Source organism: Lycium ferocissimum, chromosome 7, assembly GCF_029784015.1.
Source record: "Lycium ferocissimum isolate CSIRO_LF1 chromosome 7, AGI_CSIRO_Lferr_CH_V1, whole genome shotgun sequence".
NCBI classification, from domain to species: Eukaryota; Viridiplantae; Streptophyta; class Magnoliopsida; order Solanales; family Solanaceae; genus Lycium; species Lycium ferocissimum.
In genome coordinates, this window is record NC_081348.1 from 48,609,306 (window position 1) to 48,635,864 (window position 26,559).

Genomic DNA, 26,559 nt, shown 5'->3' on the forward strand with positions numbered 1-26,559 from the left:
AATTTGTTTATATTTTGGTGCTGAATTGCAAGAGTCTTTAGCTTGGATGGTTGTTTCCGGTGCTCTATTATTGTATTGTTTTGTATGAAATCATATTTGTTTTCATTATTTTTAGAATTATATTATATGGTGATATAAATTCGTTGAAATTTTATGGTTATATAATTATGATAACCTTAATTTTTATAACCACACATTTAGTTTTTTTGCGTGGTTATAGATTTTATTTTCCCATTATGCCCCAACCCCCACCCCACCGACAACCACTCACCCCGACCCTACCAGCCACCCCTCCACCACCTACCCACTGACCAACCCATCTCCACCTTATTTTTTAAAGTTTCTATTTTATCCTTTATCTTAGTGTGTGTGCGCACACACTCTAGTAGTATTTGAAACTAACATTAAAAGTTAAATTTATAATTATGTTTTATCCTTTTTTCCATTGGATGTCGTCTAAACTTTAGATTTATTTATACCTAAATGTCAAAAAACATAATGACCAATATTATATTATAGCAGTAACATAATATCTTTGTCATGAGTGGACACACATTTGCACAATCCAGTATGGAGAAAAAAAGGTGAAACAGCAGGGCACTTAGAAAAGTCATGAACGAAGGTGGTTCGATCATTTTAGTGGTAGAGGCTTCTTTTTAGAGATGAAACCATAAAAAGATATAATGAGGAGAACTCCAAGAAAACTAAAGAGCTAACAATTTCACTCGTTAACTTAAAAAAGTGAACCTATCTAATGAAATATTATAGCAGTAGTAATATTTACTGTAACTTCTACAAATAGTTTTTCTTAATACGTTTTGCTAGAATTGAAACTCTTTTTAATGCCACAATATTGTACATTTTGTGGATAAAAATGTAATAGCATGTTTTTATAATACATTGTATCATGCGAAATTATGCATTCAACGTAAGTCAAACTTTGTATTAATATGTATTCCTTCCGTTCTAATTCATGTGAAGATGTTTGGTCGAGCACAAAATTAGTTTTTTTAAAAAAACATTTTTGAAATTTATAGGCTAAAATAAGCCATAAAAATTTGTGCGACTATAAATTATTTCATTAAGTATAAAATGGGAAGTTTGAAGTTAAATTATTACTAAATATGAAAAGATATTATTCTTTCCTGGACTAACTAAAAAGAAAACAATGTCATATAAAGTTTTAAATTATTATCTTTTGTATTTAAAAAATATTTGGCTCTTATATTATCACGATGATTGCGAATAAAGTAAAAGTTATCATAAAATATGGCACTTCTAATAGTTTCTCAAAAGGTATCTAGTAAGCTTTTGAATTAATTTATGATAATCAATTATATAAACTATATATCCAAATATTGGAAGGATAAGTTTTATTCGTCCAACTTGTGCAACTGACCCAATTTGAGCCAGAGAGAGTTCTTCCCTTCAAATAGAAACTTCTGCATGAACCATTATATGTTCAAAGTTTTTTTTTCTTTTTCAAAAGTGCTTTTTAAAAAGTACTTTTAATGAGAAACGATTTGTGTTTGACTAATCAATTTGAAAAGCATTTTTGAGCAACAATTAGTGTTTGACCAAGGTTTTAAAAAGTATTTGTAAGTGTATTTTCTTATGAAAAAGTACTCTTAGAGAAAAATTATTTTTTTAAAATCTGAAAAACAGTTTTTGCTACTCCTCCAAATACACTTATTTTCTTTTAAAAGCTTGGCTAAACACCTCACTTTTTAAAAATAAGCACTTTTTGAAGAGAAAAAACATTTTTGGCTTCGAGGCTACCTTTGCAAAATATCTTAAAGTTTTCCTCATTTACCTAATTGTGTGATGACAATTGAAGTACCCCCTCCATCCCAAAATAAGTGTAGTTGTAGAAAAAAATAAATTGTCCCAAAATAATTGTTGCTTTAGGAATTCAAGAAAAAAAGAAGTAATTGTTTCCAACTATACTTTATATTAATGAACTACTTCTTAATAGTGTCCAATTCTCAAGAAACATATAATTAATTTAATAAATAGGATAATTTAATAAATTATACCTTATGGAGTACTTTTTTTTTTAATGAGCGTGAAATAAGCTAAAGCGACATTTATTTTGATATGGAAGGAGTAATAGGGGCAACATAAAAGAGAACAATACAAAATCTTAAATTGGTACAACACGTGTCACTCCGTTACTGTGATATGCAGAGCTTAAAAAGGATGTTAACTTTTAGTAACTATTCAAAAGGGCTTATTAGCTGAACTGAGAGTGACACTCTTCCCAAGAAAACTAAAGTTTTAAGAAATTCCAAAAATAGGTCTAGGAGGACGACGAAAAGCCCTTTGTTCTCTCTTCAATATATTAGTAAAGTAATATATATATACACACTAGTTTGTAATTAAGTGTTAAGGATGTTTTAGTAAACTTGCATGTTATTATACAGTCAAACCAAATAAGAAAAATGTTATTAAACCACAACAAACGATACGGTCCATCCAAACATTGTATTCACTAATACAATACAATACAATACAATACAATACAATACTATATTGTACATTATGAAGGGGTGATTGACCTATATGTACATAATAAGAAAAGTATTTACAAAATATAACGAAACTCTTCAGTTTACAAAACATAGCAATAGATTTCTTACAAAAATTCTAGCTCAAGTTTTTTTTAAAAAAAAAAAAAAAAAAAAATTCTTTTCCCTCAAGGCTTAAAAAAATAGCTCAATTTTTTGTGTATGAAATAAGTATATCCCGTTCAAAGATTAAAAAGTTTACTCAGAATTTTATGTATGAAATCTGTATAAATGGTTTAAGGCTTAACAATTTCGCTCAAAATTTTGTGTATAAAAATGGTATGAAATATGTATAACTCGCTTAAGGCTTTGAATTTCGATCACATTTTTTGTGTATAAAGTTCATGTTAGGTTTCTGGAAAATCGATACAACTACAATAACATTGTATACAACTTTCATACATATTTAATGCTTAAAAGGTTGTCCAAAATTTTGTGTATGAAATGTGTATATCTCGCTCAAGGCTTAAAAAGTTCGCTCAAAATTTGTGTATGAAAACTCTATTAAAAATTTTGCTCACATACATTTTCCATACAGTTTTTATACACAAGATTTGACTGAATTTCTCAAGCCTTGAGCGAAAAAAAAATATTTTTTTTCATTTTTTTAAATAATAAAAATTAATTTTTTAAAAATAATTATGAAAAATGAAGATCTGTTATATTTTATAATAAAGAATCTTAAGTAGGTAGCGTATGATATTTTCCTATTATTATGAAACCTTGGATAACGACCATCAAAACAGAGGCAAGTTGTGAGCTACAATATTAATAGTTTTATTTAGAAATATATACAAAGTCAACATACTAAATAAAAGGTTTTTCAATTTCTTTTTTCTTTGGTGAGGTTTTTTTTTTATTATTATTATTTTTTATTTTTTTATTTGTGTTTAAGCGCGAGAATCCTTTGACCACATTTTTAATTGAAAATATATGTTACTTTGTGATACTCGGAAGGAGTGTATAACATTATTTACGAGTCAATGTGAAAATAAAGTTTCTCAACATACTTTTTTCACATTAAAGAAGTAGAGAATGTCGCTGAATTATGAGCTACAATGTTAATAATTTTAGGAATATATACAGAGTCAACATACTAAGTAAGAAGTAGGTGCTATTGGTATCAACAATAATAATTATGATACTTATCTTCCTCGTATCAACATAAATCTGCATTTGCATATAGAGTTTACCATCGTTGAGCATAATTATCATCTATAAAACTAATATGAATTTCTATTAAAAAGTGTGTAACATTTACGAGTGATTAAAGAAACATATTCTTTTGCATATAAAGTTTACCATCTTTGAGCATAATTATCATCTAAAAAACTAATATGAATTTCTATTAAAAAATGTATAACATCTACGAGTCATTAAAGAAACAAATTCTTTTAACATACTTTTTCCATTAGATAATATATATGTGCATTTTTCTTCATCATTTTGAATCGACTTCTTAAGAACTACTCTTTTGATTGGAAGAACTTCAATAATTATGGTCATCCAATAAACTATAAATCGGAAATTCATGGGCATGAGACAAGGTGCCTTGCTATTCATAATTATGGATCTTTTAGTTAATTAATTTGAAGTTGCTAATGCAGTTATCTTTAAATTATTTGAAATCAATTTAGATTGTTAGGGTTATCAAAATTTTCTCGCAAAAGTTTAAATTTAATATGCCATCGAACGAAGTTATCACGGGGCCGGCATACTTATGCCTTATAATACTTAGCATTTACGCGTAACTTTGATAATTCATTCAAAGTTTATTTGGATCATTTAAAAGTTTGCCATTAAAGTATCGGCGTAACTTTTGTGAAGGAATTACAAAATGGCTCATTTATGACTTTATCGTCCTTACCAAAATGATGCATTCATGCCATTTTTCATTAACCGCATCTTTACAATTTATAAGGCATGAGTATCGTATATAACATGTGACCTCCAATTTTTTTAAAAGATGTCCACGTTGTTTAATTAACCAACCCAAATTTTAATCCTGCAAAAAAATGTAATTAGAAATATCCGACCCATCGGAAATTTGTACATTTAATCATTAATAGATGGCATCTTTTGTCTTTTTAAATGGTTCATTCATGTCATTTTTCATTAACGTCGGTTTTACAATACCATATATGACATATGGTCTCTAATTAGTAGTCCACGTTGTTTAATTAACAACCCAATTTTTAATCCCAAATTAATTAAACGAGCCAAACGATGGAATAAATAGCGATTTTGTAATGGCGATAGCATAAATGAATTTTTGATTGATGACATAAATGCCAAACTATGACGAGTGACATAAAATAATTCATAGTTGGCGTATATTTGAACACTACATTCCAAAGCATCACCAACTAAATTTCAAAATATTTATACATCTTTGTAATTGGTTCAAAACAAACCGGTTCAGCGTCATGTAAGATTAATTTACATGTCCAAATAAATACTAAATATAAGGTGTTTAATTAGCTAAAAGAGTTTTTCTCTAGGGACCAAAATTGACGAATTTGAACTGTATAAACCATTTTTGGTGTCAAATAGGGGACTATTTTTGCAAAAATAGTCCTTAGATAAAGGTTCTGTTAAAACGATCCACCGGAAACTTCCCTCTGTGATCAACAAACAAAAAAGCAAAAAATTTCGAATCATTTCACAGATACAGAAACTACACCTATGGTAACTCACAGTTACTGTTTCGCTCACTTCTACAAATGGACATACTTTTTGATAAAGATTGGAATCATTTAGGGGTGGTTTGATATCGGAATAAGGTGTGATATTCCAGAATTAAATTTGAGGTTAATTTTAAATTATATACTAGAAGGTATAAATTTATATGAGATTAATTTTATACTCTGTTTTGATTAAAATTAATCTCAAACTTAATCATGAAATATCCCGCTTATCTCATCAAACTTGATATTAGTACAAGCATAAAATCTTAGAATTATTCCGGAATAACTTAATGTGAATACCAATCATCCTTACCAGACATAAAAAAAACTACCTATAGCAACTCACAGTTGAGTAGCCTCTGTTCGTGATAAATTTATAGAACCTTTTGACAAATGAGTATAAAATTAATCTCAAATCTAATCATAAAACACACCACTTATCTCATTAAACTTGGTATTAATTCAAAAATCATAATTCCAAAATTATAATGCCGGAATAACTTAATCCACAAAACGAATAGAAAAAACTGCCTATTGCAACTCACAGCTGACTTATTCGAAGTAAATACTACTAAAGATTATGTGTTTAATTAAAAAAAATTATGTGTTTAATTATCTAAAACATTCTTTTGGGGGCCAAAGTTGATAAATTGAACTTGCCAGAACATCATGGTCAAAAACACATTTGGCGTCAAATTGAGACTATTTTTGAAAAGTAATCCTTATATAAAACGATCCACCAGCCCGCCGGTGACTTCCCTCCGTTATCAACAAACAGAAAGACAGAGAAAAAAAAAGGCTAAAAAAACTATCAATGGCAACTCACAGTTGAGTAGCTTTCCACCATCAAAGAGCTCCGAAGCAACAACCAGCTACTAATAATTTGCTTCAGAGCAGCAAAACATTACAAATCTCACTTGTTTTGCAAAAATAGTCCCTATATTTTCTACAAATGGACATACTATTCGCTCAGATCCAAGCAGATCTCCGTTCAAATGACGCACTCCGTCAATCAGGCGCACTTCTTCAAGCACTCCAACAATCCGCTGCAGGTCGCGATATTTCCGTTCTCGCTAAATCCGCCGTTGAAGAGATCGTCGCATCACCAGCTTCCGCAATTTCTAAAAAACTCGCATTTGACCTAATTCGATCTACGCGTCTCACAGCTGATTTATGGGAAACCGTATGTACAGGTATTCACTAAAATCTGCGCGATTTGTGCCGCATTTTGAAGTTAATATTCGTTAAAATATTACTTTTTTTCTTCATCGAAATGGACTTGTTATGATTTTGTATGAGATTTAGGAATCGGAGCTTAAACTTTGCTTGCAATTGAGCTATGAATCAGTGTTAATTTTTTTATGTATTTGGAGTCGCTGCAATTCGTATTGATGTTAGGTCGAATTTAACGCATTCTAAAGTCACTAAAATCTGCGCGATTTTCAATTGTATGATCCGTGTTTGTGCCGCATTTTTAAGTCAATATTCGTTAAAACATTACTTTTTTTTTTTCGTCATCGAAAATTCGAAATAGAGTTGTTATGATTTTGTATGAGATTTAGGAACCGTCAATATTTAGAGACTTGTTATGAATTTGCTGAATCAAGCTTAAACTTTCCTTCCAATTGAGCTATGAATTAGTATTGATTTTTTTTTATGTATTTGGAGTTGCTGCAATTCGTATTGATGTTAGGTCGAATTTAAAGCATTCTAAAGTCACTAAAATCTGCGCGATTTTCAATTATATGATTACTGTGATCCGTATTACTCGGTGTTTGTGCCGCATTTTTAAGTCAATATTCGTTAAAACATTACTTTTTTTTCTTCATCGAAATAGACTTGTTATGATCTTTGTATGAGATTTAGGAATTGGAGTTTAAACTTTGCTTGCAATTGAGCTATGAATTAGTGTTAATTTTTGATGTTAGGTCGAATTTAACGCATTCTAAAGTCAGTATTTAGAAAATTAAATAGACTTGTTGTTGGTCATGTCTGAACTTCTCTGTTACTTCAAATCATTTTCTTTATATATGTATGTTGAATACTTTTGACATAATTCGATCCACGCGCCTCACCACTGACCTATGGGAAACCGTACGTACATATATTATTCACAGATCGATAACTATTCATACTAATAATCAGTCATATTGACACTATTATCTAGTATTCTGTTTTAGATACATATGTAGAAGCAGTGGTGGATCTAGGATTTTCACTGAGGGTGTTCGAAAAATAAAAATGTAGTACCTGAGGTTTGAACTTGGAACCTCAAGGTGAATTTTGAATTCCCTAAACCATTGAACCATTATATATAAGTTTAATTTTCGCCCCTGTGTAGAAGTTGAGAGTCGTTCTTGTTTATCTTTCTCTTCTCTGTTACTTCAAAATCATTTTCTTTATATATATGTATGTTGACCTAATTCGATCCACATGTCTCACCGCTGACCTATGGGAAACCGTATGTACATGTATTTACAGACCGAGAAGTCATTCATACTAATCAGTCATATTGACACTATCAAGTATTCTGTTTTACACTTTGTTTGGATGGCTTGTTTCATAATGTATTGTATTAAATCGTATTGTGTTGAATTGTATTGTCTTTGTATTGTTTTGATGAATAATACGTTTTGATAGATCATATCGTTTCACGTCATTACATAATGTTAGACATCAACAATTTGAAGGATAAACCTACAAGAAAAGTAGGATACAGTGTAGAACCATCATAAAAAGGATAAAATATGATTATTAGATAAGAAGTAAAGACAAAATGAGAAAAAATAAATAAGGTAACGACGCGATAACACCAAATTGGTTGTTACATAAAATGGGACTTTTCATCGTTACGTAACGAGGGATTTAACGATACGATGCAATAAAATTTAAGTAACAAACAAAACACTATATTTAAACTAACAACACGATACAATACAAGAAGTAACATCCATCCAAACAAGCTGTTAGATACATATGTAGAAGTTGAGAGTCGTTCTTATTTATCTTTCTCTTCTCTGTTACTTCAAAATCATTTTCCTTATATATGTATGTTGAATACTTTTGACCTAATTCGATCCACGTGCCTCACCGCTGACTTTGGGAAACCATAATGTACAGGTATTCGTAACGATCTCAGTTTCCCTGACCCTGACGTCACCGCTGCTGCTGTATCTATACTCCTCCCAATTTATGTGATACTTTTGCTTTTCGAGAGTCGATTTGACTAAACTTTGAAGCTATATTGGATTAGATTAACTTAATATTTTAACTTTCAAATTTATATATTTGAAAACTGCATGAAAAGTACTATAAGTTGCAACTTTTTTTCGCATCAATTTGGTGAAAAATTACATCTTAGGATGTTGGTCAAAGTTCATGTAGTTTGAATCTCGGAAAGTATCACATAAATTGGGACAGATGGAGTTTTATTTTGTTCTGAAAGCATGTTTTATGAGTGGAGCGTTGTTTTCTGCTTTTCGTTCCTTTATTTTCCTAATCGATTGGTTTTCTTGAGTTCTATGACTGCTTTTAACTTATTATTTTTAAATTATTTTTATGGGAAACCGTATGTACAGGTATTCGCAACGATTTCGATTTCCCTGACCCTGATGTCACCGCTGCTGCTGTATCTATACTTGCTGCTATTCCTTCTTACCGTCTCGGTAAACTTATAACGGATTGTAGTAAACAGATCGATAGCTGTTTTGATTCGCATAGTGATAATTTACGTTTTGCTATTACTGAAACACTTGGTTGTGTACTGGCACGTGATGATTTGGTAACATTGTGTGAGAATAATGTGAATTTGTTGGATAGGGTTTGTAATTGGTGGAATAGGATAGGGAGAAATATGATTGATAAATCTGATGCCGTTGCGAAAGTCGCATTTGAGAGTGTTGGGAGGTTGTTTCAGGAGTTTGAATCGAAAAGGATGAGTCGTCTGGCCGGTGATAAGCTTGTGGATAGTGAGAATTCCGTTGCGATTAGGTCTAATTGGGTTTCGTCTATGGTGGATTTTGTTTGGAGGAGGAGGAACGCGTTGATGGCGCGGTCGTTGGTTTTACCGATAGAGAATTTTAGGGCGACGGTTTGTCCGCTCGTGTATGCTGTGAAGGCGGTAGCTTCGGGTTCGATAGAGGTGATCAAGAAGCTATCAAGGTCTTCCAAGAGTGGTGGGAATGCAAGTAGTTCGTTAGACGTTGTGAATGGGGAGAAGTTTGTTGGTGTATCTGATGTTGTTTCACATTTGGCACCTTTTCTGGCTTCGTCGTTGGATCCGTCGTTGATATTTGAGGTGGGGATTAACATGTTATACTTGGCCGATGTTCCTGGAGGGAAACCCGAGTGGGCATCCACATCCATGATTGCAATTCTCACTCTTTGGGATAGACAAGAGTTTTCTTCTGCAAGGGAGAGTATCGTTAGAGCTGTTGTAACCAATTTGCATCTTCTTGATCTCAGTATGCAGGTTGGTGAATCCGTGCCCTTCTTGTTTTCTTTTGAAGGCAAATGGAAATTACTGATTTGGCTTATTAACAATGGCAATTATAGACCTTGTGATTTCTATGACCCTTTGTGATGATAATATCTGAAAGATTGTAGATTCTGTTTACATCATTTTACTGTTCAGTAGCAGTTATTGAAATCATGACACATTCATGTATTACATTAATTATTTATCTAAAAGAAAAAGTATAACATTAATCATTGACTTAGTATAACTGGATTTCCTGATGTATGCTACTATAATCACTTCCCATGCCTCATTTCTGCATTGTGCTAATGTTTGCTGCAAGTTGTTCAGTAATCTAGCAGGTGTATATTTCTGTTCAGAATATATTATGCTCTTGTTTTTGAAGTTTCCTTCTTGAGAATTTTACTTTTCAATTTGATTTGATTGCATGCAAAAGGTTTCATTTCGATCCTGTGGGTAGAGATCTCCTATTCATTTGCTTTGCTTCCTTCTTTTTTATTTATCCTTAGGTTAGTATACTTCACCTTCATTCTTGTGCATTTTCTGAACTCACTGCAGATGGCTTAGAGATCATTTTTGCTTGTTACTTACTGGTAGGTTTAAAGAGAAGAAAAAAAGAGAAACTTTAGTTTCGCCCTTGATGTTCTAGTCGGTTGGGCATGTTTGGATTCAGTTTCCATTTTTCATCACCTCTGTGATCTTGGTGTTTCGGAGTTGGATCTTTTGGTGATACAATTGTGCATTTGGTTAAGAATTATTCTGATCCGACCATGAAGAAGAATTGATATACTTTTATGATGACCTTTTCAATTATTCATTCAGTCATTGTCTAGAAAATACTTGATTAATACATTTACTTTATGCAGGTTTCTTTATTCAAAAAGTTGCTTCTTATGGTGAGAAACCTGAGAGCAGAGTCAGATCGTATGCATGCTTTAGCATGCATCTGTCGGACCGCTCTGTGTGTTGATCTTTTTGCAAAAGAGAGTGTTAGAAGAGGGCAAAAACCTGTTCCAGGAACAGATATTGCTTCACTTTTTGAGGATGCAAGAATAAAAGAGGACCTCCATAGTGTAACAAGTAAAAGCTTGTTTAGAGAAGAACTAGTTGCAATGCTGGTGGAGAGCTGCTTTCAGTTATCACTACCACTTCCTGAACAAAAGAATTCAGGAATGGAAAGCAGAGTTATTGGAGCTTTAGCATATGGAACTGGTTATGGTGCATTAAATTGGACAGAACCAGCTTTGGAAGTGGTGGAAGTTTGTAGACCATGTGTGAAATGGGATTGTGAAGGTCGAACATATGCTATTGACTGCTATTTGAAGTTGCTTGTCAGGCTTTGTCACATTTATGATACAAGAGGAGGTGTGAAAAGAGTCAAAGATGGGGCTTCTCAGGACCAGATTCTGAATGAAACGCGGTTGCAGAATTTGCAAAGGGAGCTTGTCAGAGATCTACGCGAGGTTTGTTGAGCTTTATAGTTACTTAATGACATATGTAAGATGCATTTTGTCCTTTGAGCTTGTTCTAGCCCCCAGAATTGTACGTTTTAACTTTAATTGCCTTGTTTTATATTGCCAATATAGCCAAAGTTACTCAAGTTGCCTAAGGATTATGTTGTGTTTACACATATTGAGTAAGTCTTTATATATGTTCTTGTCTTGTTGAGCCTACCTTACTATATCGGCCTCCTTAAACCAACACGAAGTTTTCATTATATAAAATGGTTCTGGGTTACTGTAGCTTTTTTTTTTTTTTTTTTAAAGCTTTTCTCCTGTGCTAAGATGAAATTGAGCTGCACTAGAGTTTGTTCATCAACTAAAGAAACTCTATACCTTCTCCGAGTATATCCCCCTTCCTCCTACATAAAACTGAACTGAAGGAAAGAGGAGAAGATAAAGCCATATATAACCTTAAGTTATTCGTGGTGCTTTTCTTCTACATTTGTGTTTTATTTATTATTTCTGTTCTGCATCAAGCTCACCCTTTTTGATGTTGAAACCTTTTGTACCGCTTTGCTAACCAGGTGACATATTGTGTCTTAAAGTTTTGTCTGGAACTTGCATCTTGCAGGTGAACACACCTAGAATATGTACTCGGCTTATTTGGGCTATCTCAGAGCATATTGATCTAGAAGGTTTGGATCCACTTCTGGCTGATGATCCAGAAGATCCCCTGAATATAATTATATCAAATATACACAAAGTTCTCTTCAACTTAGATTCGTCTGCCAACACCACAAATCGCCTTCAAGATGTTCAAGCAGTTCTTCTGTGTGCTCAGAGGTTGGGATCACGTAATGCCAGGGCAGGGCAATTGCTAATAAAAGAACTTGAAGAATTCAAGACCAATGCATTAGCTGACTCAGTGAACAAACATCAGTGTCGGTTAATACTGCAGAGAATCAAATATGTCACCAACCACTCGGAAAGCAAGTGAGTAGGATGTTATTCTTTCCTCTCAAATGATAATAGTAGTCTAGATCAGATGATGCCCATAGCTGATTACCCTGTAAAATGCCTGAAATGTAGGGAAAACTATTGAAACTCAAACTCCTCAAAAATGATTTAGCTTCTAGATTGCTATTCAAACTCCCTCATCCGTTTTGAAAAAATTAAAAGGAAAAAAAAGCTTCTATGAGATAATGAGAGAGTTAATACAAAATGAAAGGATTATATATAGTTTATTCCTAGTTAAACAATTAAGCTTCTGGAGTAAGTATCCTCTTTGCTCCAGGGGGATCTGTGTAAGACAATGTGAGGGGGTTTAGTTGGTTGTAGGATATACTTTATCTGAAAGTTTAAACTTGATTAGCAAAATTGTCAAACATTTGTTGGATGATACTTCTGTTTTATTTTATCTTCTCCAAAGGTGGGCTGGGGTTGGTGAAGCAAGAGGAGATTATCCATTTAGCCATCACAAGTTAACAGTTCAGTTTTATGAAGCATCTGCCGCTCAGGACCGAAAGCTGGAAGGACTGGTTCACAAGGCTATTTTAGAGCTTTGGAGGCCTGATCCTAGTGAGCTAGCTCTATTGCTGGCTAAACGAGTAGATTCCACTTTACTCAAGGTTCCTCCTAGCACATATACTTTGACTGGCAGCAGTGATCCTTGCTATGTTGAAGCATATCATTTGACTGATCCAAGTGATGGAAGGATTACTCTGCACTTAAAGGTCAACATCTGTGCTTCTCTTTGTTGTTATCATTGATTTGTTTCCTCTGTGCACTGCATATTTGTAATCATGCGCAAAAGGTCTCTTGCCAATATGGCATCATAGCAACTGGTGGGACAATTATGATTTGCGCCCTGGTGGTAGATAGTAGAATGCAGGTACTACTATTTGTGATAACAAATTAAATCGTGCTGAGATATTTCGGGATGGAGGGACAGTTTCTCGCTTACATTCTTACTGAAATGTTAAAGAAGAGTTTGGATCTTTGGCTGGCAGGGAAGGTGGGATGTGTTATGTGGTGGTAAAGGCAAATCCTACTATATTAAATGGAAAAATTTAAATTATGCTGCAGAGCTTTAGGAATGTGGAAGTATTTTCTTACATACATTCAGACTGGAAAATAAGAGTTCAGCTATTGTGCTTCAGACTGTGCAAAGTGCAACAATGAACATGAATTATTTTATTAAGTTATATCTGCCTTTTTTAGTCAAACAACTTCTAAAATGAATTTATCGTTTTTTTGATAAGAAGAATTTTAAAGGACATATCTTTATTATGATGATGATATGATATGGGAGCTTAAATGAAAGAAACGAGGATTCATATAGCTGACCCCAACTTGTTTGGGTCTGAGGCGCAGTTGTTGTCTTTTCTTGCTTCAGTTCGACGAAATACAAGTTTTATGAATGCAATTGGTACTTGTTGCCTCAGTTCCTAGCTACTCTAAGTTTAGACAAAAACATGGTAGACCAAATGAATAAGCATTGAACTCAAACCTGGACGTAGGTGGATTTGTTCCACATCCATTTGATCTTCAGTTCGATCAGCAACCACGGGAAGAAAAGTTTGATCAGGAACCCACCGCTCCCCTCCCTGCATTAAATTTCAAAAATTGAAACCCACTACCCCGGCATGAGAGCTCCCTGCCAGGCCCTGCATAAACTTTAACCTGCCTCGCTCTGCATCCCACCCCACCCCATTGCCATCTCTACATTAGATATATTTGAGCAAAAACCCTCAATAATTTGCAAAGATTTGTTTTCTCTATTAATATTTTTACAATTAGCTAATGGTTTTATTAAAGAAGTCTGTATGATGTCTTTGGATAATTCTATGTAACCCTACCCGTTGACTTAGACCTTGCTGTATCTCATTTATAATATCCCATTACACTTTTTTCATGTGTAATTACAAATAGGAGAGAACTACTAAATAATCATGCAAAAAAAGTGTAATGTCCCAACTCTGCATTCATGTTCTTTAGCGTGCCTTGCTCTGAAATGCAAGGGAGGTGGAGGACAATAAAAAGAAGAGTAGAGCTGCAGATAACACAATTTAGAGCAACAGACGCTAGCTGCACCTATTATTAATTGGATCAATAATTTTGGGGTCCTTTATGGTCCATCAAATAGTCCATAATTGTAGTGGGCCATGGGGGAAACATGTTTATGTGCTAATAATATATTTCGATGAAATATGAGTTGCATTGTTTGTATGGAATTGTTGCTCTGGTGATCAATATTTATTTAGTAATTTTTGGAAATCTAAGAGGCAGCATCCAGCAAAAAATGCAGTTAATTACACCTTTGCGCGAATGTTAAGGTTTTCATCATATTAACAATCGTAATGTTTGCAGGTTTTGAATTTGACTGAGATAGAACTTAATCGGGTGGATTTGCGAGTTGGACTTTCTGGTGGATTGTATTTCATGGATGGATCTCCTCAAGCAGTACGCCAGCTGCGCAATCTTAATTCGCAGGTTAAACCTTATTTGAAACAGTCATGCTTATTTATCTATTTTTCTCTGAAAACCATTTTTGTCCTCCCTCATGGATATGATTCTCCTGCTAACAGAAGGCATAACTACTTTGTTCATTGAACATTTTATTATTGTTTTTGTCTCCCTTCTAGATGCTTCTTCTCCTCTGACTTTTGTCTCAAAATGTGTCATGGCTATGGTTACTATCAAACTAGTACAGTTTTTTCGTAGATCTGACATTGGCAATATTAGCGATTAGGATTATGGAAGTACCGAAGTAGCTAAGTGAAATTGTAGATTTATTAACACATTTCATCAACACTGCGTCAAGATACTGCAAACTACTACTGAATGATTTATATTATTACTGTGTCAAGTGGTGATTTCTCCAACTGTACGCCACTGGCCCTTGTGGGTTTCTTGGTTATCAAAGAAAAACTTACTTATCCATATGTTAAAAATAACTTGTTTCAGTTACCATTTTCCCAAAAAAAAAAAAAAATGCAAAAGGAAAAAAGCACCTTTGGAAACAATAGAAAAAGCAAAAGGCATAATAAAGAAGTAAAAAGTAAAAGACTGCAACTGCATAATAAAAGCTATTGATGATGTGGCCATGGTAATACGACAGTAACGTTGAGACCTCTCTACCTTTGCATCAAAGAAAAAAAAAACAGTAACATTGAGGCCTATTGAAGGGAGGTGTTAAATGCTAATGGGGTCAAAATCGGCAGTGCACTAGGGCGGTGCCCTTCCCGTATGGGTGGGACCCTGGAAGCACATAAACAAGCTATCGGAGACTTCAAGAAATACCTGCTAAGGTTCTGGCATGACTTACTGGTTTCGGCACAATATACCGAAACTGGTGTTTCCAGTCTGATTCCTATTTCTCTTATCCTGAGGCTACTATTGCACAAGGTAGAAGCAGTAATTGCTGGAACGTTATGTTAAGGAGAAACTTTCCAGCTTCCAGTATTGGCAGTTTCTCCCTTTTTCTTATCTAGGAGAAAATGCCAAGACTGGCAGCTGGAAAGTCGTTAGGCTGTAATGAGAAAGCTGGAGCAGGTGACTGTGAACATGCAGGGAGAGTGCAGATTGATATGAGGCAGAGAAAGCAAAGGCATTCAACCTGTATGGCACACTAAAGACCAAAGAGAAATTACACATGCCTTAGTTGGGTAGTGTTGCATAAGGCTTGCTTCACTTTAGTCAAATTTAAGAGAAAGTTCTTTAATTTCTACGGATGCTATATTTGTAATGCTCAATGCAGACAAGGAGACATCGAAGGGTGTGTCCGAGTGGTCAGTGAAGTGGGTTGAGAACTATGAGGTCTCAGGTTCAAATTCTATCGGAGGCAAGACACTAGGTGATTTCTTCCCATCTGTCCAAGCCTTAGTAGGTAGAGTTACCTGGTACCTGTGTTGGTGGGAGGTAGCAGGTACCCTGTGGAATTAGTCGAGGTGCGCAAGCTGGCCCGCACCATGGTTATTTAAAAAAATAACGCAGACAAGGAAGATGCCCGTCACCTCTTCTGCTTGTTGAGGGATATTTGGAACACTTCTAGAATTTCTGTGACATGCGCAATAAATACAGCTTATATCAGTTGGGGTCATTGGAGGATGGAGAAGCTATCAAGAAATTATGGAAAACTATCCCAGGTGTCTTTTGTTTTCCCTCTCCAAAGCCCTGGACAAGTGTTAATAATAATGATTTTGAAGTTCTTGAACTCTCGGGTCTTGTGTAATTGATTGAAAAAACTCTTGATTCTTGTATTTTAATAGACCTTGTGATTTGCACTGACCTATCTGCAAAAAAAAACTTAGTTATGGTGCACCAGGGGAACTCAAAATGTTAGTCTAATCCTTAATGTTTGATGACTTGATTGGGACTTCTTTCTTGGCAACATTAAGTGCCTAGATTGGATTGTGAATCAAATTGAGGAGGATAACTGCTCTATGCAACAGTGGTGTTAGAATACAACTAATGTTTTCTAGTAGTTTAAGATTTTAGATGAGATGATACAATATGATAAGAAAAAGTGGAAGTCCTGTAGTTAAGTCTCCATCTTTACTAACCAATAGCATGTTTTTACGTATTTACTTATTTGGTAAAGAATCAGGCCTGCGTATTAGGGAGTGTGTTCTATGCTCACAATTAATATTTCCTAATTATCCCATCTCTGATAGTTTGGATTTTAAGTAGGTATCAGGGCGAGCAGTAGGTCATTCTTTCGAGTCATACCGTCTTATATTAAAAATTAAACTATTGGAGTGTGATCCTTGTTGGCTTGGTTTTTTTCTTGGGTTAACCACATGGAAATATTAAATTGGTTGGTGGTGTTGGGACATGAATCTAGGACATCTACCTGCTCTGCTACTATATTGAATTGCGTGTAACATATTATATAACAATTAAACGGTTATAGAGATGACAATGCTATTTACAGAATATCTTCACCATGTCTCATCACACGTGGACCGATCTCTGCGTACTCTATAAGCTGATATTTTCTGCTTCATTCATGATTGACAATTGACTGGACTTGCATGAATCCAGGAACCAGTACTGAGCAGTGTAACTGTGGGCGTTTCCCATTTTGAGCGTTGTGATCTTTGGGTTCAAGTACTTTACTATCCCTTCTATGGTTCTGGCCCAGCTGATTATGAAGACTCTGAAGAGGATCCACAGGTTATGAGACAAAAGAAAAGCTTGAGACCTGAATTAGGGGAACCTGTCATTTTGAGATGTCAGCCTTACAAAATTCCTCTGACCGAGGTTCTTTTGCCACACAAAATTTCACCAGTTGAATATTTTCGTCTATGGCCTAGTTTACCTGCTATAGTTGAGTGTAGTGGTACTTATACATATGAAGGAAGTGGTTTCATGGCTACTGCTGCTCAGCAATATGGGGAGTCTCCATTTTTGAGCGGCCTGAAATCTCTGTCTTCCAAACCTTTCCACCGTGTTTGCTCACACATCATCCGGACAGTTGCTGGATTTGAGGTCAGTAACTTCCTTTACAAGGGTTTTTTTCTTCTGATTTTCTTTGGAAGTGTTTACTATGTTCGATTTGGAAGCCTCCTTTAAGTTTTTCAGGAACTTGGCATTTTACATATGAACTATGTACTAAATGTCGTACTTTCTTTTATTGAGCTTATCTGATTCTTATATCATTTGGTTGGTCTAGTCATTCTATTGGCGAGGGCTTATGGATTTGGTCTAGTCCCTTTATTGACCTTCGTTTTCCACTTGGATTTTTATTTGTTCAAATTCAGTATATTCCATCTCTCTTTATCTCATTGCTGTTTGGTATTGAACAGCTCTGTTTTGCTGCTAAAACCTGGTATGGAGGGTTTTTGGGCATGATGGTTTTTGGTGCAAGTGAAGTGAGCAGAAATGTGGACCTTGGTGACGAGACGACCACAATGATGTGCAAATTTGTGATCCGAGCATCAGATGAATCCATTACCAAGGAGATTGCTTCAGATTTTCAGGGTTGGTTGGATGACCTAACTGATGGTGGTGTTGAGTACATGCCTGAAGATGAAGTGAAGGTGACTGCTGCTGAAAAGCTAAAGATTTCAATGGAACGGATTGCGTTACTAAAGGCGGCAAGACCTCGCCCAAAATCTCCAAAATCTGAAGATGGAGAAGAGGAGGAAGACGAGGACGAAAAGAACGAGGACATGATTAACGTTGAAGGTGGTAAAACTAAGGGGCCAACAACTTTATTTAAGTTGACGGCCGAAGAAGCCGAGCATCGGGCACTTCAAGCAGCTATAATTCAGGAATGGCATATGCTCTGTAAAGATAGGAACACCAAAGTAAATTGATTTTCCCTTACTTTCTTGGACTTCTTTTGGTTTGATAGTTGATTTAGGAGGTAGTTGGTTGAGATGAGCTCCAAGTTTGTTTTTTGTAATTCTAATTGTTTCTTGTCTCAGTTTTGTAATTTCTATGTACCTTTTTGAAGCATTCTGAGGCTGTAAATTAAGAAGGTCGTCTCACGCCTTGTACCATCTTCTTCTTTTTGTATCTTCTCTCTTTTCCCCTCTCTGCAAATTCTATTGCTATTTTATATATTTTGCTTGTTCACATGAACCTTTATCGAGTTCTTTTTTTGATAATTAATCTCCTTCTCTATAGTGGAGCCAAAGCACCTAGCACTGGCGACATCTCTGGCATAAATACAAGAAGTATGTCTAACTAGCTGACATAGAATCTTGTGGAATGCGATTTGCTTGTGTAACCGCTTCAGTACAAACGGAAAATTTCGAACAAAAGTGTTGGAACTTGTCGATGGAAAAGAGAAAATCAAAGCAATGCTGAGAGCTTTGTCAATCCATTTTTTATTGATAGACGAAGCTCTTTCTTTATTATCTCGTGGCCGTTTTGACAATTATTAAATTGATTTCTATAAGCTATACACAAGTAGCAAATGGGTCATATTATTGCAAATTATTACACGGCTTATGTCAAAAAAGAGAAATATTTGACATTTCATCATAAAAAAGAAAACTATTTGCAAAATCCGTTCCACGTAGGATCAAGTGACTAGAGTGACAGGTGAGGTGTGCTCTAGTGGTTGAGGGTTCAAGTCCCGCTAGAAGGTAAATGAAAATATTATTGATCCTCCTGATAGGGTGGGGCCGAAAAAAAAGTGACTAGGTAGCAAAAAGTGACAAGGTAGCACAAACTTATTGGGGAAAAAACATAACTAGCAGCCTAATGATATTGTTTATTAGCCATAAACTTAGCCATATAATATTTAAATGAAAGAAAGGAATCTTATGCCAGTCATTAGCTTAAATCACTGAACTTGTGATGTTATTAAGCAATCTCCCAAGTCGCAACAAACAATCCCATTAATTTCTAACACACGATTCATTCATTATTCCAGAAAAATATTTAATTAAAATAGATTAAACTTAGCCGAAAAGAGAGAAACATGTGTATACCTGATGTATAACAAATATCAATGATGTATATAAAAATTGTACAGTTTTTTAAAAACAAATATCGTATAATTTTTGCTAATTTTTTTTACAACACCAGATTTACTATTCACCGAGAAAAAACAGTTCTTTTTAGCATCAAGCACTCCATTGAAGGCTACTTGAACTTACGATGCATACACAGTGTGCATTTACTGTATATACATTAAAAATACACAGAGTATAAAGTGAATATGCATTACTTATACACATTATGCATTGAGCCTATAGTGTATAATTAATGTATAGTGAGTTTGTACTTATTGATTATACAACGATTTTAAAATGGCACAATACATAAACAAGCCCTCAAACTCGCCAATTTGCAAGTATGCCTCAACTTTTGAGTGTGCGCAAGTAGGCACCTCGAAACTTGTATAAAGTTGAACACATAAACACAAACGCTGACGTGATACATAAATTTTGGAGGTGTCTAGATGATCATTTTGCAAGTTGGAGTGTTCAACTGACAGGGTGGAGATAAGTTGAGGTGCCTACTTGTGCACACCCAAAGTTGGAGGGCGTACTTGCCAGCTGAGGTCAAGTTTGAGGGCATATTTATGTATTATTCCTTTTAAAATATACACTCAAAGTACACTTAGATACATCAATTATTAACTCTATTGTTGCATTTCGAAGAAGAAAAGAAAAAGCGACCACAGTTCTGTAAAATGACACCACTATCACTGTTTACCTCAATACCACAATTTTCAAGAGAGAAATCATTTAGGAAAATATTTGACTTGTACTAATAACGGTTAAACAAGGAAACAACATCAATTAATGTAAAATAAGTTTATTTACTTATATTATATTCTAACTATATAGAAGCATCAGTTCATATTCTAACTATATAGAAGCATCAGTTCATAGTGAGGATCGACATGTCAGTTATTAGTCTTTAAACTCTAAATTGAGGGTAAGAAAAGAGACTTAAAATTAAGCTATCAACTACTATGATTTTACGGCCCAAATTCACGGCCCATAAATTCTGTCGTAAGTCAGCAGAACACTATTTAGTAAAACGTACATAACCTTTTGTACAAATTTGCATTTGGGCTCCACCACATACGGATGAAAATGTATTTCGAAGGGCTACAACTTTCATGTTTTAAGTTTTCTCGAGTTCCCAATAGATTTTCACGTAAACAAGCTAGAAGATAGACGTACCATAAACTTAGTCGATTCTATCAAATCTTATGCACCTCACTATTCGTCTTGATTTCAAAACAACTATTTCCACCCAAACTCACCACGATGGGACTTTAAATGGATAATTAGTATCCATCTAACACATTCACACCAATCCCAGATTTAAAGAGTGTTACATTATCTTCCCTTTGGGATCATTCGTCCTCGAATGATTGTCTTGGCTGTAACTACGGCTAACTCTGGAACTCTACAGAAATTTCGGCAGAGTTTACTTTGTAAATAAGCTACCTTTTCATTTCCCAAACACCTGTCAACTAACTATAGTATTAACAAAAGCCTCACATGGCATCATAATGCGCATAACATGCATGACAGGGTAACTAGAACATAAACACGATTGATGGAAACACATAGTCATTGAACTGACATGAACACATGAATACTGGAATGAATAAATACTAAATTAACTGACTACTGAACTGACTGAATGCTGGGAAACATGGAGATTACAGCATGAGGTCTGAATGTAAAGGCTAGTTACCTTCAATATTTTCTGCTTGCTCTTCAAATAGATGTGGTTGGTACTTGGAATTCATATCCTTTTCAGCTTCCCACGTAGCCTCTTCAACTTTCTGATTTCTCCATAGAAATTTCCTTAGTTCTCAGCTTGCGAACTTGACGATCAAGAATAGCCACAGGAATCTCTTCGTATGACAGGCTGTCTTTAACCCCTGTGATCTTTGTAGGGACAACAAGAGACGGGGCCCCCATGAATTTCTTCAACATAGATACGTGAAACACTGGGTGTACGGTAGCCAACTCTTGTGGCAACTCTAACTCATAAGCCTCTTGCCCGATCTTTCGTAGGCTCCTGTATGGCTCAATATATCGGGGACTAAATTTCCCTTTCTTCCCAAATCTCCTAAGCCTTTCATAGGTGAAACTTTTAGAAATACCCAATTATCAACCTGAAATTCCAAGTCTCTACGCCGTACATCCGAATAGGACTTTTGGCAACTCTGAGCCGTTTTCAAAAGCTTCTGAATCATCTTGACTTTTTCCATGGCTTGATGGACCAAATCTTGGCCCAACAATTCTACTTCACCAACTATAAACCGACCAATTAGCGACCTATACCTTCGCCCATACAAAGCTTCGAACGGTGCCATCTTGATACTATAGTGATAGCTGTTATTATAGAAAAATTCAATAAGAGGCAAGTGATCATCCCAATTACCTTTGAGATCCAGAACACATGCTCTCAACATATCCTCAAGTGTCTAAATAGTGCGCTCTGCCTGACTATCTATCTGAGGATGAAAAGTTATGCTGAGGTTTACCCTTGTGCTTAGTCTTTTGTGAAAGGATTTCCAAAAATTTGTTGTGAACTGTGCACCACGATCTGAAATGATGGACACTGGGATCCCATGCAATCTAACGATTTCCTGAATATATAACTTGGTTTAATCTTCCGCTGAGTCGGTGCTTTTCACGGGCAAAAAGTGCACTGACTTGGCGAGTCGGTCTACGATCATCCAAATCGAATATGCTTCTAAAATGAATGAGGTAAACCTGTTATGAAATTCACATTTATCATTTCCCATTTCCACACGGGAATATCAATGTTCTGAGCCAACCCACCAAGCCTCTAGTGTTCGGCTTTCACTTATTGATAATTTGGACACTTAGCCATAAAGTCTGCCACGTTTTTTTTCATGTCGTTCCACCAATAAATCTCCTTGAGGTCATAATACATCTTTGTGGAACCTGGATGAATAAAGTACCTCGAATTGTGGGCTTCTGACATGATTCTCTCTCTAAGTCCATGTACATCTGGAACACATAATCTATTTTAGTACCTCAAGGTACCGTCATCTCCCCCTTGTTCAAAAGTTGTCGTCTTGTGCTTGTGAATCCCCTCTTTAAGCTGCAATAACTAGGGATTACTAAAATATTTCTCCTTTACTTTGGCTACTAAGGAGGATTCAACCCTATTTTGAACAACAACTCTACCATCTTCAGAGTCCAAAAGTCAGAACTCTAAGATTAGCTAAGAGATGGACTTCCTTCACCATAGTTCTCTTGTCAGCCTCAACGTGAGATAAACTTCCCACTGAACGCTGACTAGGAGCATCGGATACAACATTCGCCTTCCCTGGATGATAGAGGATATCCATGTCGTAATACTTAAGCAATTCAAACCATCTTCTATGCCTAAGATCCAGTTCTCTTTTCCTGAAAATATAATGGAGGCTCTTGTGATCCGTGAAAATATCAATGTGAACACCATATAAGTAGTAACATCATATCTTTAGTGCGAAAACCATAGCTGCCAACTCCAAGTCTTGAGTCGAATAATTCCTTTCGTGACTCTTAAGCTGTCTGGATGCATAAGCTACTACCTTACCATCTTTGCATTAAAACATGCCGAAGACCAACTCCTGAAGAATCACAATACACCACGAACCCTTCGATTCCATCTAGTAGTGTCAAAACTAGAGCAGAGGTCAGCCTTGCCTTGCCTCTTCAAAATTTCACTCACAAGTGTCTGACCATTGGAACTTGACTTTCTTCTGACTTAATTTAGTCAATGGAGCTGAGATAGAGGAAAAACCTTCTACGAAACACCTGTAATAGCTCGCTAGACCCAAAAAACTTCTTATATCGGATCTTTGAGGTGGGTCTGGGCCATTTGTTTACTGCCTCGATTTTCTAAAAATCTACCTTCACGCCTTCACCTGAAATGACATGGCCTAGAGACGCTATTGATTTCAGCCAAAATTCACACCTTGAAAATTTCGCATATACCTTGCGATCCTAGAGTGTCTCACTACGGGAATATACCAGGATATTGTCAATAAACATAATGACAAATAAATCGAGATAGGGATTGAAAACCCTGTTCATGAGATCCATGAAAGCTGCTGGCGCATTCGTCAACCCAAAGGACATAACAAGGAACTCAAAATGACCATAGCGGGTTCTGAAAGCTGTTTCGGAATATCAACTTCTTTAACATTCAACTGATGGTACCCTGACCAGAGGTCAATCTTGGAATAGCACTGGGCACCCTGAAAGTTGATCGAACAAGTCATCAATTCTATCACACCCCGAACCTAGGCCTAGATGTAACACGAGACTCGGTGTCTGACTGCATGTGACTGAGCGAACCACATGGCTTGTTGAATCAACATGGGACATGTACTGATGTGGAATATAAGTTAAAACATGAATAGTCTAAATAAAACATGTGACATCATAATAATACTGAAAATACTGTTTAAAACATAAGTGCAGAAAATAGTCTGAAACATGGTTGTGTAGCCCACAAGGTTAAACATGACTGAATATTGAACATGACATACTGACTAGTCTATGAAACCTCTGAACATGAATCTGAATACTAAATTGTTTTACCGGGACAAGGCCCCCGGCATACCTCTACTACCTAACATGACATGAACATGAAATAATAATAATACCCCGAATGAAGTGGGGCTATCCAATAGCTGATACGAGAGAAGCCTAACGAGCCAATCTATCGTTTTGTAAATCAATGCCTGCATCGTAAAATGCAGGCCCCGGGCAAAAGGGACGTAAGTGTTGACACCTAATTTTTGACCTCCCGTAAGTCATTTTAATTACTCGGGGTCCCTGGGTAATGAGTGAATAAGCTGAATATCTCTAATAGCCTTAAATGATTTTTCCAAAATGCCCGGGTCCATATTCCTTCCTTTTAAATCAGTAAAAAGATTTTTCATGCATCATGTTTTATTTAGAGAATAATAAATGATTTTGAAGATATTTAGTTGAATTATTTTAAAAGAGGAAAAAGAGAAAGAAGAGGAATCCTTGTTTAATCATTTAAAATTATTTTGTTTAACATTTCTCTTTTATTTTTCACCTCTAAAATTTGAATAATTTAAATAGTTTAAGTAATTAATTATTGACCTTTTCTTTACTACTCCCGATTTTTACAAAAGAATAAGTATAATCACCCTTTAATGATTTAATTAGGCTAGTTGATTGATTAAATAATAATTATTGCAAAACTGAGCCCTTTTCATATATACTTTCCCCTTTTCTTGATTTTTTGCCTTAGTCTCAATTAATTTAATTAATCTTTCATTTAAAGGAATTAGCTTATATTTTTGAAAATTAGCCTGTCGGTATTTTATTTAAAATAATATGTTGTCTTAATTTTCTAAAAAAAAAAAAAGGAATTTAGGCTAAAAGGCCACAATTAAAATGAATGCGTTGGACCAATTGAATTTCAGGCCCATCAACGACTTAACCAGCTTTTAAAAGCATTTCTCTTTTTTCATTTATTATTATTTATTACAAAATACATAGCAACCTATTTTTCCCCATGGTTTAAATTTTCTTTAATAATATTTTTAATTATAAATGGTTAATGACTAAGTATATTCAGCATATACACCAAGTATACACAACATATATGTGGGATATATGTGTATACACTTGGTGTATACACAAAAAGAGAGGCCCATTTTTATTCCCCAAAACGGTTGGACCGAGTCCAAACCCAATAGGGGTTGACCCGGCCCAAGTCAAATAATAAGGGGGGCAATTACCCCTTCTCACTTATCATTTTCAGAAAGAAAAGAAAAAAGGAAAGGGGCCAAACACCCCCTCCCCTTTCTCTCTTTCCTCTTCCAGCAAACCCTAGCGCCGCCTATGTGTTCCTTTCTCTCTCATCGCCAAAAATGGCAAACGATTCGTAGGTCTCGGGGGGGGGGACTTCTTGTGTATTCAAATGCATGCAACAATTAATGGTTCGTCTATTTCTCACTCAAAATCGTTCCAAACACGGTATAGGTCGCTTTCATCTTCGATTTTCCTTTTAGTTTTTGAATTTATTACACGATTTCTGCATTTGTTCTTTATTTTCACTATAATATTGTTGTATTTTGTTCGATTCTTATTGGTTAAGTTAGAACTTCATTTGCAAGAGTAATTTAAACGAATCTAGTTCATCCCACATCGTTGTTCTTATGTTTTCTCACAGTCTTGGGGTTTTATTTATAGAACCCCAACCTTCAAACTAAACAGAAGTTTTCAGCACTAGAAAAAACCGAAAGCTAAGAATTTTAAGTTTAAACTTGAAAGTGAAAGCAAAGTATAATTTTAGACTCAAAAGGAAAACAATTTCTGTCTGGTTTGAGTCTCTCAGTGAAAATTTTATTTACTTTCTTTTATTTTTTGTCGTGGTTGAGTTTGGATTGGAAGCACAAGAGGCTTGCGAATCTGTTCTTGACAAGGACTGCATCAAAAAAAGGTAATACCTAGCCCCTCTTTTATATTCTTTGTTACTTTAGTATCTAGTCTGTATTGTTGAAATGCTCTTGGTTGATGGTTTTGTAGTATAATTGTTAGTTTAGGCATTGTTTAGCAAGCTTTAGAGTAAATCCTTTACAGATATGATGTTGTACTTATGTGTTTAATTTAGTACATGATTATTTTGTTTAAGATGAGTACCCTAGATCAGTGTTATAACTTTGCAAAGATATTTGAGGTTTGTTGGAATCTGAAAATGGCTTGTGTGACCTTGAATTCTTGATAAAGATCAACAGTACACTATTAATATGTGCCTATTGAAATAAGATGGCCTAATTCAATCGGGGAACACCTAGGTTATTATAGGATTGCTTAGGATATTAATTTGGTTTACTGTTTGATGAACACTGCTTAATGTTAGAAAAATCATCTTGACATGTTCTTGGGATCAGC

The 26,559-nt window shown here is 35.0% G+C and overlaps 1 protein-coding gene across 1 annotated transcript; it reads left to right on the forward strand.

Moving 5' to 3' along the window:
* The first annotated feature begins 5,977 nt into the window (after positions 1–5,977).
* LOC132065491 (protein TPLATE) lies at positions 5,978–18,681 on the forward strand. The gene is made up of 8 exons (XM_059458908.1): positions 5,978–6,447; positions 8,833–9,725; positions 10,598–11,194; positions 11,805–12,166; positions 12,603–12,906; positions 14,543–14,665; positions 17,219–17,665; positions 17,983–18,681. Exons 1-8 carry the CDS (start codon positions 6,207–6,209, stop codon positions 18,493–18,495), a joined length of 3,480 nt encoding a protein of 1,159 aa, XP_059314891.1. The 5' UTR covers positions 5,978–6,206; the 3' UTR covers positions 18,496–18,681.
* Positions 18,682–26,559: the final 7,878 nt, after the last annotated feature.

What these genes read in the sequence shown, in the direction of transcription:
- LOC132065491 (XM_059458908.1), top strand. Translation starts at nt 6,207, where the DNA reads ATGGACATACTATTCGCTCAGATCCAAGCAGATCTCCGTTCAAATGAC. An exon ending in ACCAACCACTCGGAAAGCAA is followed by an intron (nt 12,167 to 12,602) that starts GTGAGTAGGATG and finishes TCTTCTCCAAAG; the next exon opens with GTGGGCTGGGGTTGGTGAAG. An exon ending in GGACAGTTGCTGGATTTGAG is followed by an intron (nt 17,666 to 17,982) that starts GTCAGTAACTTC and finishes GGTATTGAACAG; the next exon opens with CTCTGTTTTGCTGCTAAAAC.